Below are 15,819 nucleotides of genomic sequence, written 5' to 3'. Positions count from 1 at the left end.
AACACTGATTTTTATTTTTTTAATATTCAAGTCAGAGTTTGATGGTAAATAAAGAAAAAGATTAAAATGAGATTAAAGAAAGTGGTGTATCAATATCCAACATATAAAAATGATGTAATATGAATTTAACAATCCAAATTAACAAATGATACAAATTAAATGTAAGAAGGAGTAATTGTTTAATTTTCAAATACAAATTTGAATAGATTGACCTTTTCAAGTCCATGGGGACATACTAAATTTGATTATCTCCAAGTTATTACGTTTTTTTTTTAATAATAGAATTTTAACACTTACAGCATTTTGAGTTATTATTTTTTGGCAAATTGCTATTAATTTTACAACTAGTCTCTTGAAAGATCATCTCTTTGAGAGACGTATTTCAAACCCAATTCATTAAGAAATAATGCTTACTTACCGTATTCTTAATAACTGCTTACATTATCTTTAATGCTTACTTATCGCATCCTTAATACCTACTGTCAATATTTTAAATGTCTACTTACATTATTTTTAATAACTACTAATAAAATTTTTAAAAATATACTATAGGCTAACCCAATTAGAAATTTTCTCTTAAAGACACCGTCTCTCATAAGAATTTGCGTTAACCTTATATAGGAGTAAATATTAAAAAAAGATATACGCATATAAAATGATACTAACTACTTAGGGATTTCCACCTTATCGCAATTCACAAGGTAGCATATATAATAAAGTAGCATTACATTACATATGTATTTTTTTTTTTTTTAAAAGAGTAGCATTCTGCGTTTAATTCATCTAATATATCTTCCTCATTATCACATTTGAAAGTATAATTAAGTCAAATAAATACTAGAAAAGAGTTGTCAAATACAAGTAGGAAAGTTAGGGACAAAAAAAGTAGTTTATGGTTGATGTAAGAAGTAACTTTTTATTTAATGGAATTTATTTTTTTTTCGTCAAGTTTCTAATAATTTACTAAATTTAACTTTTAAATATACTTTTTTGCTTAATATTTCTAAACTTAAATTTTTACATGCAAATGGAAGATTATTTGATTGATGTAAGAAGTAATTTTTTATGGAGGACATGTTTGGATTAGGCGTAAATATTTAAGGAGGAAAATTAAGTCAAATTAATGAAATGAAAGCAAATAGAGATGCATTTGAATAAGTTGAAATAGTTGTGAAGAATGTAAAATGAAGATGAAATAAAAATAATGAAGGAAAAAAAAGATAATTTTCCCTATTATGGAGTGGAGGTAATACATTCTCCCTCCTCCCCCAGGATAAATATTTACCTCACAAAATTAAAAACTCCTTTCATTTTTCATTATTTTGCAAACATTCTTTCACCTCTACAACAATTAAATTTAACTAATTTCTCATTTATCAATTTTATTTTCTTACTTTAACTTTAAATATTTACATCCAATTTAAACACACCTTAATGTTTGGTTGTTAAATTTCTATAATAATTTACTAAATTTAGATGTTTAACGCCAAAAAATTGTTTGTTTCCTAGGCATTGTAAATTACTAAGAGATGTCTATGGAAAGTGACTTCCTATAAGATATAGGATCTTAGCCTTTTTTGAAAATCTAAAATTATGTAATTTTCAATTATTTTGTTAAACACACAAAACACCAAAATTTAACTTCATGCAAACTTATGCTATGTAAACATAGAAGCTATATTATATCTTTTTTTATTATATGATAGTAGGCCGAAATAAAAAATGAATATATGAGAATAAAATTCAAAATCTTACTTGATAAGAGCAGTATTTATTGTTTTAATTAAGACAAAATTTAATTTTCTATATTAAAATATCTTTACTTTCTAAAATTCACTTATTATTCGATTGTCAAATAAAGAACAAATTAATGGCATAGCTTGAACTTTACTTGACTTTCCCACTATTCAATAGGAGTTACGTCAAATTTGTAACTTTAATGAGTTTGTAAAGAGCACAACAATTGAATCCAAATAGTCAATTGAAGTTGCCTCAGCTTATCATCATCATCATTTATTTATATTTATATTTTTCATGTATAATTTTAAATCATGTAAAACCCATGAAATTTCACTTTGTAAATTAAATAAAAGTTTAGTATTCATCTTAATTCATAATTTGGGTGAAGTTTATCAACTAAAGTATTGAACATCAATCACGCACTTATCAGAACGAAAATAATAGAGTAATACTTTGAGTGCATTTGGTTTAATTATTACTTTAAACAATTTATGATAATTCATTATTATTTATATGTAGAAATTGGATGTTATACAAATAACGTGAATAAAAAACTTTAAATGGAAGAAAAATTAACATTAATAATATTATATATTGCTCATTTATTGAAAATAAACTCATATAAATTATAATAATTATTTCTAAAACCCCACCATATTTTATTCAAGAATTTTTTATTTGTATTTGAAGCTTTTTTATGGCATATTTAACTACCCTGATTTTTTACTTGTATTCATAATTTTTAATTATTAGTTTTTAAAATCATCATGTTTTCAATAAACGTGTCTAATTTTATTTGATATTAAACATATATTATATAACCTTAAAAAAAAACATATAATACTGTTTTTCAATTCTCACCATCGTTTAGCGATGTTGAATGTTCAAATATTATTCCCGAGCTCATAAGTATTTTGTCTTACCAATATTTAATTGTAGCTCAATGATGTAGAAATACGGAAATCACAGTCAAAAAACACCAATTTAAAGTTGTTAATTTTGAATTTTTGTCCTTGACCTTGATAAATTAAATAATTTAAAATTGGCTAAGTATTTTCAGTCGTTTTTCAAGCTGGCTGTAGAATTTTGATTTTATTCTTATCTAAAAAAATCTAAATACATTCATTGTACCAAACTGGTGCCATTATATATCCCTGAGCACAACAAGGTTTAATGTCCAATACATGGACTTTAAATAAATACCCTTTTTTATCTTTGCAAATTTTTAAAAAAGTTGATTTCACTGTCACATTATTTTTATTGAGCTGATCTAATATATACTTATAATTTTATAGTAATCACTTACAGTTTAAAGTTATCACTTTTACAGTCTTAAGTAATTTTTAATCTCAAAATGATCACTTTTTATAGTCTTTGAGTATATACAATATCACTAATAAGTTATAATAATTACTTATAATTTTAAAGTGATCAATTAAAAAAAATAATTAATTGTGTAAACTCGCTTTGTAATCAGGCGATTACATTCTAGACTTGTTAAGTTTAGGTTCTTAATCGTCTATTTTTACTTCTCTTGGTTATAAATTTAAAAAATTTAGATCGTCTTTTTTAAGTAGTAAGTCAACATAAACTTACTTTTGAATGAGATCGCACGTAACACGACATGCTAACTTAATGGTATATTATAAAGATGAAATATTTTTGTTATATTGTTAGAGTTTGTATTATTAGCAACATGAAAAAATTATAAATTATTTGATTTAACCTTAATCCCACTCAAATTTATTATTATTAATTGGCTATACATACAATCACAATCAACATAGCAATAATAAATATTAAATATTAAATTAGATCAGATTAGATTTAAGGAATGAGAAACTAAAAACATGTTTGCATTAATGAGCCTCAAGATGAATTCAGATAGTATTATTTTAATGGAATGATTGTTATATACTTAGAATATAGAGGCCTTGATCGCTCTCAAGTGATAGTAATAAAGATGTTGGTTTTGATTGACTATTGATAAAAATAAATTTCTGTAAGTTCATATAAATTATAAGGAGTAAAAAAAATTAAATGAGTCAATTTATATTCGCTCATTATAATTAATTTAATATCAAAGAATTATAAAATTTGACCCGTTGATGTTGGACAAAATTGTTGGAAATCAAAGAAACAAATTCTTGTGTTAGACGGTTTCATCATAAGAAAGTTTTTATATATGAGTTGAATAGTTCAACTAATACAATTATTAGCTTATAAATTATATTTTAAAGTCTTCTAATCAAAGAATCACAAAATATCTTAAACTGTTGAAGTTTGAATTGAAAAGCCCAATAATTTGTAACTGAAATTGTTAGTCCAATCCAAACATACTTGGGCCGTTCTCTGAAGTAACAACATTTTGAAACTCCATGTATTACGGATATTCCAAATTCCAAAGTGTTCAAAGTAGAATGAACATCCACAAGCTTTGGGATGACATAATCGGTCCAGTTTTCAATAATCTACATCAAGTAACAAATTCAATTAAAAACTTAAAATGCTGGTTGATTATATATACTCTAACACGTTCCCTTATACGAGAGTTCTATGGGCTAGAAGTGTGGATGGAGTACAAGTCCTCCTCATACATGGTGTGAAAAATGAATACGATATAAAAAACCAACTCAACTAAAAACTTAAGTTGATGGTTGAGGCACCAGAATGTGTTATATACTTTAACAATCTACTTTTCTATTTCAAGTTTCAAATATCATAAATGATGTGTTCGATAAAAGCGGTTGTGACTAGTGAAAGTATCTTTTAGTAGTGAGAGTAGTTGTTAGCTGTATAAGTAGCTATTATTGGTAAATGAGTAGCTATTAGAGTATTAGTGGTTAGCTATCAAAATTGTTATTTCAAGAACAATGGTTGTCATAGAATCAAAAGTTGCAAGATACTTTTTGGAGGAGATATAGTAAGTTGCTAAGCGTTTTCATAAAATAGGCTTTAGGTATTTGGCTCGAATTAAATAGATTTTTATATGATTAAGACTAAAAGGTACTCTATGACGCTCTTTGTTGCTTGACTTAGGCTTTATAAGGTGATTTAAAATAAATTCTTAAGGGGTCCACTTGCCTAGTCTTATTAAGATGGTTAAGCCATTGCTCATTCAAAGTGTGCTTTTCAAAACTAGTGTTAAAAGCTTGCCTAAACCACAACACACTAATTTTTTTAGCAAATGTGAACCAAGGCCACACACTTCTCCTTCTCATATGAATTTTATATAATCCCCAATTGCCTAAACAATGTTGCAATAGGTGACCACAAGAGAGTAAAGCCATCATAATCCCCAAATCCAAAAGCTTCTCGATTGCACACTTATATTATTCAGACTCATCATTTAATCTCATATACAGAATACCCGTGTTAGATCTTTAGCGCTCAGATATTAATATGCCACTTAATCACTTTAATTCTGATTCAAAACACTTGAACATTTCAATTTCGATTCACAATATCGAAATTTGTTCATAAAAGAGCCAAATCGAACACTTGAAAGCGTATCCAGGTCGAATATGTGTATAAGAGGAACACACTATTCATTACCTATACTAAGTTCTTATATTCGTCCTTACTGTTGTATACTAATGTCTTGAATTCGTCCTTACTATCAAATAAGATCTCTTTTGACTCAACTATTAGTGAATTGAAACATGATACTTCCTGTGTTCCATTGAATTGACACGGTCATATAAGAGCTTTTAGAGTCAAATAATACTATTTTAATAAAGACAGAGTGAGTATAAAAAAAGAAAAGATTAAAAAAAAAAAAAAAGAAAGTCGTAAAGGATGGTGGGGGAGGTTGATCTCTATTCCTTTGTTGGGTTGCAACAAGTAGCAAATGCATATCAGCAACATATAAGACCAGCTTTTGCTGATCTTGTGGCCATGACATGTTCAATATAGAAGCGTTCTTCTTACGCACCGTCCTTTTCTTAAAAATCTATTATAATGAATTATTTTTCATAATAGTACATACTTTATGCGGTTCTAATAACACTTGTATTAATTTTGTCTTAGATTTTCATCTTTTAAAGAAATTATTATCATTATTATATAGTCAAGGATTATGTTGTTACTTGTTAGCTTAGTGTTAAAATCATAATCATTATCAATCCAGTGTATTCCTATGTGATCAGGATTTGAGGAGGGAAAAAAGATATTAATCCAAACTCATAAAGGAAGATATGATCTAAGAGTCTCTCCGCTCGAGATTGATCATCAGGATGATTGGTTCTTGCAATAAAAATGAGTGAGTGAAACTGAATCTGCCAACTTAATGTTTATTATACAGGCTTGACCCATAATCATAAAATTAGAAATAAATACAATACTTGTATAAAATAAAAAGGTAAATAGTTTGAAACAAATGTCACATTGGGTTATTGAATACTTGTTTTATATCAAAAATTGGATAAGAAAAAATGAGGAAGAATAGGAGTATTTTATTTTTTGAAAAAAGAATATTTAAAGTCGTAGTCCATTAACAATATGCTTTGTGCAACTCAAGAAGGAAAAGCTATCCCAATTTACCAATGTTCTTTTCCATCCAACTTCGCCAACTTTCACTACTATTGGAGTATTCATAATACTAATTGCTTTTCTTTTCCTTCCATAAAACCTACTCAAATTTTAAATTTATAATAGTTGAATGTATATTAAAATAATATACTTTTGCCTTAGAATAGTTCATAAAAAATTATTTAATTTTTTCTTAACCTCTTTTTCTTTTATTACATTAGAAGTATAGAATCCCGTACAATGCACGAATTTTTTAGCATCGACATATATAAATATATATATTAATTGAAAAAATAAAGCCTAAGATATTATGTAGTAAATTACTCAATTTTGAAAGTATATGTATAAATTAAATTTGGAATTTTAGAAATTGTCAAGAATATATGATGCGGTATATAAATTTTCTAATTTACTCAATTTAACTATAAATAAATATTAGTCAAAGATAATTTAATGGTAGAGATATTGATCAAGATTAAATGAAATTTATTAATTTACTCAATTTAGTTTAATAAATATAACAATTAATTAATTTAATTATTCCATGTGGAAAATCTTTCAAATGATGCACATGAACTAAAAAGCTAATTTTTTCTATAAAAAAATAATTTTACTTTTTTTTCTAGAAAATTCTGGAAAAATGTATTATTATTAATGAACCAACCTAAATTATTTTATTATAATTCAAGGATTAAATCAATTTTTTGTTATTGATAAACTATTTTTAAACAAACACGTCTTCAGTGTCAATCTCCAAATAATTCATTGAAATAAATTCTCATACAAACTTCCAAGAAAAGAACAAAAAGAAGCAACCTTTCAGTCAATTTTTGGGCAGTCCACACATCATATAATCCCTAAAAAAGTTTATCACCCTATTTCCCTCTAGTTTTTCTCAAACCTCAAAACCCATCTCTCTGAAATTTTGGTGCATAATTTTGGGAATACCCTTCAAGCAAATCAAGTTCTTCAACTATGTCTTTTAAAAGGGTATAATTTTCTTAATCATCTTATGTTTTTTTTAATTTATTTCTGCAATTAAAATCATTTATATACATGGGTGTATTTTAATTTTGTGATAATTTAAAGTAAAGTTATATGCTTTTGAGTTAGATGATCTCAATTTTGCTTTGATTTCAATTGCATAGATCATGATTACACTTATGAAGTCTTAGTTATTTATTTATTTTCAATTTAATGTTGATGCAAAAGGCTAGAACTTTGATTTCTCGGTCGTTATATCCTATGTGATACCCTATTTTATACAATTTTTTTTTCATTTAATGGCTTTTGATCTTATCTGTTAAATAATTTGAGTTCATTTATCTTGATTTTAATCAATGTTATTTGAAGCTGTTAAATCATGGATACGATCATCACCATGACCATGAGTCCTTGACAGTTAAATTTTTTATGATATTAGAATTTTATGTTCTGTTTCGAGCCGATGGATTCTTTGGCCGCACTCTCCTTTATGGTATGAGTTGTCGTCTACCTTCCCTCCCAAACCCTGATCGTATTTATGTTGGAAATCTAGGCCCGAATCTGTCTAGACTACAGCCTGGTCATAAGACAAACCAATGGTACTAGTATAGTGAATTCGCCATCGATCTTATTGACTTCAATTTCATATTTGGTTTTCATAGTTCTTGAGAAATATGCCTTGAAGTTAAATTTTTTCATTTATGTTGTTCTAGTCACCATTGGCTGCTCAAGGGTTGGGAATATTCCCTTTGTCCCAAAAAATATGTTTCACCTTTTGATTCATACAAGTCTATTATTTAAATCAAACAGTAAGATATCTTTGGCACTGAGAGGCAGCTGATATTGATTTGCAAATTGATAACAAGACACTTGAATGGTGTATTTTGTGAGCGGAATTTGCTGGGTACGATGATGATGACACTTGAATGGTGAATTGCGGGGTTTAGTTAGTGGTTCACAATTCATGTGTGTGATAATCATTATGCAAATCAATCCGATATTAACCTATACTCTCAACCGTTGGACGTAGAAGAACTAAAGTGAATAGGAAATAGTAATTGAAATTTGGATCAACATATTATACCATTTGTTAAAAATGCTTGCTCTTCTATTGTTATAGATGATGATATCTTTATGTGATATTTTAGCCTTATATTGTACCTTGAGCTAGTTGCACCTTTTTCACTTTGTATGTCAACATTTGACAATGAATGGCCAAGTATTGTAGATATACAATGAAATGTTTTTCAAAACTTTCTTAAAGAAGAATGATTGCTTTTTTTCAATCAGAGTGCAAAAATCAAGATGCCTTTGTTCTTGTACGCAGTCTTACTCTTGTCAGTGATTCTGGTAGCTAAATGTAGACTATTAATTTAAATGCATGCAATTTTATGGTTAGGTTAGTGAATTAGTCCTTTTGATATGGATTTATGGGTTATTCATGATAATGAGATTATTATGATTGACTTCGAGAAGTTTAGATGCTATTGCCAATATTGCAATCCCTTGAATTTATTGTGGTTCGGTTATTCAATGTTGTTGGTGGTGGTGCTGTTGTTTGCCTGATTATCGAGTTCACATATTCTTGAATGAGTCAGGTTTTCATCCTACCTTGTGCATCTTGGTATGAATTCATTACACGGTAGGGGAAAAACGACCAAGTTTTAGCAAGTCTAATCATATGTTCTCTTTGCAGTCGAATTCTTTGTCTGGATTGTCTATTGCAGACCAGAGCAAAAATGCATTTCTGGATTTAAAAAGGAAGAAGGATCATCGCTATGTGATATTCAAGATTGATGAGAAGAAGAAAGAAGTTGTTGTCGAGAAGACTGGCACTCCCGCTGAAAGCTATGACGATTTTCTGGCTGCTTTACCCGACAATGACTGTCGATATGCAATCTATGATTTCGACTTCGTGACATCTGACAATTGCCAGAAGAGCAAAATTTTCTTCTTCGCTTGGTTAGCTCATTGGCTTTTTTCACTTGCAATTTTCCCTATTTTTTCGGTTATTTGATGTGCAATATCTATGTGACTTGGTTCTCGATGATTGATGAATACGTAACATTGTCTTATTCATAAATTTTTATTGTGCACCATACATTTTCCGATATGGTCTTCGAATGCCCGACATATATATATATGCCAACATTTTCCGATAGTGTAGCGTTAAGTTTGATCTGTTATCTTAAACCAACTTTTACTGAGCTAAACTGATTGATACTGATTAAGATTTGATTTTTGCATTTGAAAAGTGATCTTTGTTAATGGATCATTGGATTGGTTATAGTTTTTGAACAATTGTAAATAATTTTTATGATGAAAAATTAATGTTAATAATTCAACCTTTCACTCATCTGCTGTGAATAATCTCACATTTAGATTATATTTTAATAATCCAAACCTTTGCCTTTAGTTTGCTATCAGCACAACCTTTAATTTTATAATAATTCAACCTTTGCCCTTAATTTGCTATCAGCATAACCTATTAGTATGCCGACAACAAACTAAGGGTAAAGGTTGGGTTATTTTAAAATAACTTAAAATTAGGATTATTTTTAGCGGATGGGTGAAAGGTTGGATTATTAATATCAGTTTTTTCTTTTTATAAATTCCATTGAACTTAGCCATAGTTTGTACTTTGTTCCTTGCATTCTATGATCTTTGCATCGATTTGGGTTGATTTTGGACTTAGCCATAATTTTTGGTTTGATTTTGGATTATTGTTCCCATCCTTGATGAGTCGAAGATTTATTGTTTGGTTTCAGATTATAATATAAAATGACTCATTTGATCATGTGTACTTCTCATTTATGTGAAGTTATACTACCGAAGGTTAAAAGGAAACTACCTCTGTGTTTTTACATAGGTAAGGTTGCGTGCATTTGACCCGCTACCTATCCTTGGAGCCACTTAGAAATTGGGTTAATGGAATGTTTTTGAAACTTTCTGTGTTACCTTTTGTTATAACATTGGCTGGCAGCAGAAAGTCGGAAACCCTGATTTTCGACTCCATTTTAAGCTGAAATGTATTGTAAAGTTACTGATCTATGTTCTATTGACTTGTAGGGCTCCTTCAACCTCTCGTATACGTGCCAAGATGCTGTACGCTACATCAAAGGAGAACTTCAAGGACGAGCTTGATGGTGTCCATTATGAGATTCAGGCTACCGACCCCTCCGAGGTTGATCTCGAAGTGCTCAAAGAGCGTGCGCATTAATTATTTCGATGTTAATACAGAGATGAATTTTTCTCCTGAAGAAAGAACTAATCAATTACAGAAGGTCTGACATTTGAATTGAAACTCAAGGATTACCTGAATGTAAACTTATTGCTATAACTATAAATGTTATAATTCCTGGAAGTTATAAGTACTATGAATCCCAGCTGTTTTATGTATAAGTTGAGAGTATAAAGTCTACATGTATTGGTTGTATGTATATAGGCTTATATAGTAGTATTTCTAAGGATGGAGGCGTGGAGCTGATCACAGTTTGCACGGTCCAACCATCAGGCTAGTCTCGGGCCTGAACTACGGCCCGAAATATTTGAGGGCAGACGAAAGCGGGTCGTCTATTGTTTGTTGCACAACGCAGTGTGGCTCACTAATGGTGCATTTAGTGCCAAATGTAAGCCCATAAACATGAAAAGTTCTGCACTTTTATTATCACCCAACAATACCAAAGCCCATACTAGTCTTTGGGCTTGCATTTGGTTCTTGTTTGAAACGCACCCAAACGCTCTTTAGCAGTGGTGGATCTTGCAAATAAGGTGAGTGGGGTCACAATGCAAGTGGTAGGATTAAATGGTCAAAATTTTAAGAATATATATATATATATATATATATATATATATATATATATATATATATATATATATATATATATATATATATATATATATTTTAATTTATTTATTAAGGAAAGTTTAAAAATTTTTGTGTTTTAAGTGGAGTCAAATGATTCTAAACTTACAAGATGGCTTGCCGCTGTTTTGAAGTTAGGTTCCAAACGTAATCTAGGTACGATTGGGCCAAGGTGTAATAGAGTTTGAGTTGCGTTTGGCCATATTGAGTGTGGATGAAAGGTAGGTATATCCAATCCAGTTGGCCATAATGAGTGTGAATGAGTTTGGATGAATACCTAAGTGGATGTACTTATATGGGTATAAAAATTTTACCTGTTATAGATGGTGGGTATGAAACTTTAGGTGGGTATGAATATGGGAAGAGAGCATATTGCACCCGTCGTCTATTTTGACATTCCTGTATTGATATATTTTTATTTTAGTTAATGTTATTATATTTCTCTTTTATAGCTTTTAGAAATTCGTTTTCTTCGTCTCATCTCATCTCATCCACATATTTCTTCTATTTATTTATTTTTGTGTTGTTCTTTTGCTATTTTGCACTAAAAGATATAAAAATAGCCAAACAAATAGTTATTCAAGACATTTGTCAGATATGATGTCTGATACTTTTGTTGATTCTTTTTTGAATTTTATGTAAACGCGATAAAATTTTTTGTGTTTTATAAACATGTAAATTCAATTTTATGTTTTATTAGACTTATTTGGATTACATACTATAGGATTGCTCAATCATTGTGCCATATCATCACAATCAAACGACAAAGTGATCAATAATTGATCGACCCTTGAGTTTGATCAAGGATGAAGCTGCTTTTAAACGAAGGTTGATTATGATTCTCATTCAAAAATCAGAAAAATATGTAATATATATGGGATATTTGATCCACATAATATTTTGATTTTACGCTGAAGTCAGAATACTCCGTAATCTCACTATCAGTATAACTTAATTGTTCTAGTAACCTAAAAACCTATGTTTATGTTTCATGTTTATCTTTAATGGGACAAACAATCATAACTTATTTTTCAAAAATGATAAGTGAAAACCTGAGAAACACGGACACGGCATTGAACAGGCGTGTCGCGTGTCGGACACGGACACGCGAAAATCCGTGTCCGACACGCCAAATGAAGTGTCCAATATTTTAATATTTTTCCGGACACGTGGACACGGCAAGGACACGGAAGGGACACGCGTGAAAAATTTTGAAAACAGAGTCAGAGGCTCTCTTTCACTGGAATTCACTCTCAATTCCCTCTCTAGCTCTCAGTGTTTTCTTTTTTTTTTTAATTACTATTTGCTTCTCCTCCTTCCTTTGATTGATATCTACCCATTTTCTTCAATTCCTTCTTAGATTCTATAATATCTTCATGAACAACCACGAAAGATTTATTCTTCCCACTTTTCAAACCCATCTTTTTACCTTGTTTTCCAACATTTTGACCATAAAAGCTAGGATTTTTAGGGTCTAAATTAACCCATTTTGAGAGTGCTTTAACTTGTAAATGAGAATCTATATGTTTTTGGGTAGGTAGGTTTTGAAAATTAGTAAGTTTTTTTGATTAGGATGTAATCTTGAAAAGTGATTTGTAAGGTTATAGATTGTAGATGTTGAGGTAGTACTAGAAGGCTTTCGATGTCTTTTTTCAATAGTTTGTGAGATGGAATGTGAGCTTGGTGTTGCTAACTTGCGCCTGTGAGTAGGATTGTGTGCCATCTTGATCTTGTGTGGGTAAAATGAGAGAAATAAAGGAATTTCAAAGCAAATAAGGTTAGGGTTTGTAGGGATGAGTTTGGTGGGGTGGTGTTAAACAAGGGGAAATAGAATGGGGAATTAGTAAAGTGGGGTTCTTGGTATTGAGTTTTATGTTTTTAAAGTGTTTATTTACATATATCAAATAAAAGATTGTAAAATTATCTTTAATTTGATATATTTATTATATTACCATTTTCGTGTCCCCGTGTCCGCCATTTTTAAATTGGTGTTTTCCCGTACCCGTGTCGTGTCCGTGTCCGTGTCCGTGTCCGTTTTAGTGCAACCTAGGTGAAAACCTGAAACACATTATATTCTTAATATTTTAAGATTTTTCAACATAACAAAAAGGTTTATCACATGTATTTATATCTCTAAGAGTAATTGATTCAAAGTTGAATGATAACACGTTTAAATTTATTGATTTTTCTAACCTATGCTTTAAGTGCATAAGTTTAGTTTACAAATTAGGTAAATATATTGAAATATAATTTGTAATATTTTTTAAAATTGACAATTATAATGAATCTTTAGATATATCAATTTGATTTTAATAAATTTATCTATTTTGTAATCTAAATCTATACACCAGGTATATAAGTTAGAAAAATCGTAAGTATATTGATACGTAACACGTGATATTCTATTTATAATTTAAACCTTGATTAGTGCATTGGATTTATTAGGCACATGTATCCAATGAGAGAGGCATGATTTATTATTAATCAATAGGAGTAGTTTTAGGGTGTTACCAATAAACATGTGTTCAATAGGATTTTCATTTCATTGGACGTTGGACATATTAGAGCACAAAATCCAAATGTTTTTTAAAGTTGATTTTAAAAACGAAAATGAAAAAATATTCTTACAATTAATTATATAAAATATGTAATCTATAAATATATGTTTGCTACCTCAAAAAATTTCTTAACATATTTATTTATAAAACTAAAAAAATATACATTGATAACTTTGAATATAAATTACATTACACATAACGTAGCACACATTTTTAATCTATATTTACAAAAGAGACCAAGGGAATAAACTAATCACAAAGAGTAAACACCCTTCATTAAAAACCCAAAAAATAATAATGATAAAAAAAAAGTTATGATGATAAATAAAATATAAAAATTTAGAAAATTACTTTAATTATTTATAATTCCCCTGTTTTTAGGGAAAAAGAGGATCCAAAATTGATACTCTGTTTTTTCTCCCCTGTTTTTTTTTTCAAGAACAATTTAATAATTGTTCTAAATAATCATTACCTAAATCTTCAAAAATCACTGTATTTTCTGAAGAAAAATTTGATTGATTCTTCTGTTTTCTATCTCTTTTTCTGCCATTACCCATTGATTTTCTTCTCATCAAATGTTTTCTTTTCAATGCAATAACAGGGGAAGCAGAGCAACCTTCATCAGCTTCTTGTATGTCTTCTTGTTCTTTCTTCATTTCCTTTAATGAATTTCTTACTACTTCCATAGGGAAATTAAGCACAGCCATGGAACCTCGCATTGCGAACGCCGCCTGATCATAAGCTAAGGCGGCATCTTCTGCGCTGTCGAAGGTCCCTATCCAAACTCGAACCCCATTTCGAGTCGAGTCACGGATTTCGGCCGCAAATTTACCCCATGGCCGTCTTCTGACCCCTCTGTAACTCCTGTTCCCGCTTTTAGACGTGGAAGAGGAGTTAGCTGATGGAGGGGAAGTGGGGTCAGTTTTGACCCCTCTATAATTCCTCTTCCCGCTTTCTGACGTGGAAGAGGAGTAATTTGATGCAGAGGAAGCAAGATTTGTTACGACTTTGCTTTCCTTCTGCATATCCTGCTCTGATAACATGTTAAAAAGTGCTATTTCATCGGAATCGTTTATATTAATGGGTAATTGGGGTATTGAAATGGAGTTATAATTGGTCCAAAATTCGTCCCAAGGAAACGATTCTGATGATCCGGCAGAGGAGGAAGAATCCGACTCTGCCGGATTTGGTTGTGGGTGGTTGTAGTAAGAAGAATAGTATTGAGATTGGTATGATGACATGGATGAATAAAAAAAAGTATCCATGTTAGAGTTGGGAAGTTTAAGAAAAGAGCTAACAATTGGAAAACGTTGGTTCACATTACATGCCTTTATATACCCACTTAAACTAGTGGACCAAACGATTGTGATAATATCCATAAGTAGAATAAAAACTCATGTAATACTTCCTCTATTCTAACGAATTTGGTATATTATTTTTATGGAATATTTGATAAATGGTTATTCGCGGATTCACTTAATTTGTTTTATTAGATAATTATTAAGTTAATTTTTGACGTAAAATATCATAAAGATGTTGAGTAAAATTTAGTTATTCATTGTTTATTAGAGGAAATTAGACCAACAAGCTAATAAAAAAGCCATCGATAGCAAACTTTTTAGTTTTGTCTTAAAATTTAATTTTGAACGACTCAAAAGTCATGCACTAGGAACCAGGTCTTGACTCAGTTGAGGCATACCACTTTTTTTAGGTTCTAACTTCGATTCTCGCCCAACTTTTCACTTTTCTCATCATACGTTATAATTTTTTGAAAAATGCTACGCACCAAACCATTTTTAATTATTTAACTAACCGATAAATCTAAATAAAAAATCAACCTAAACACAAGTGAAAAAGTCATTGCCAAGCATACCCTAAATTTGTTTATTTGGTCACAATTTTAATTTTTATTTGTAATTCATTCACAAACTCAATTTCTTTGTTCATTTTATTCTAACATCTTTTTTATCTGCTTATTTTGTATTATTCTTTCATTAAAAACCAACAACATTTAAAAAAACAACAAAATAATATAAAATAAATTCAAAAGAGTTGTTAAAGATTAATCTGAATAACCGAAATCGAGTATAATCCCATTCGATCCAAAATTGACATATATAATGAAAAAAATTAAATTATTAC

At 29.5% G+C, this 15,819-nt stretch overlaps 2 protein-coding genes across 2 annotated transcripts; one reads left to right on the top strand and one right to left on the bottom strand.

Moving 5' to 3' along the window:
- The first annotated feature begins 7,004 nt into the window (after nt 1-7,004).
- Nucleotides 7,005-10,690, top strand: LOC130799877 (actin-depolymerizing factor-like). Its single transcript, XM_057663153.1, has 3 exons — nt 7,005-7,260; nt 8,951-9,216; nt 10,324-10,690. The coding sequence occupies exons 1-3, from the start codon at nt 7,246-7,248 to the stop codon at nt 10,472-10,474; spliced, it is 432 nt and encodes a 143-aa protein (XP_057519136.1). The 5' UTR covers nt 7,005-7,245; the 3' UTR covers nt 10,475-10,690.
- Nucleotides 10,691-13,813: 3,123 nt separating this feature from the next.
- On the bottom strand, nt 13,814-15,040 carry LOC130800290 (ethylene-response factor C3-like). Its single transcript, XM_057663745.1, has one exon. The coding sequence runs from the start codon at nt 14,940-14,942 to the stop codon at nt 14,112-14,114; it is 831 nt and encodes a 276-aa protein (XP_057519728.1). The 5' UTR covers nt 14,943-15,040; the 3' UTR covers nt 13,814-14,111.
- Between the last annotated feature and the right edge of the window lie 779 nt (nt 15,041-15,819).

Source organism: Amaranthus tricolor, chromosome 14 (assembly GCF_026212465.1).
Source record: "Amaranthus tricolor cultivar Red isolate AtriRed21 chromosome 14, ASM2621246v1, whole genome shotgun sequence".
Lineage (NCBI taxonomy): Eukaryota > Viridiplantae > Streptophyta > Magnoliopsida > Caryophyllales > Amaranthaceae > Amaranthus > Amaranthus tricolor.
The sequence above is the reverse complement of the archived record's forward strand: the minus strand, read 5'-3'. Positions and strand labels throughout refer to the sequence as shown.

Coding starts and splice junctions, on each gene's coding strand:
- LOC130799877 (XM_057663153.1), top strand. Junction 9,217..10,323: donor AAAATTTTCTTCTTCGCTTG/GTTAGCTCATTG, acceptor ATTGACTTGTAG/GGCTCCTTCAACCTCTCGTA.
- LOC130800290 (XM_057663745.1), bottom strand. CDS start 14,942: ATGGATACTTTTTTTTATTCATCCATGTCATCATACCAATCTCAATAC.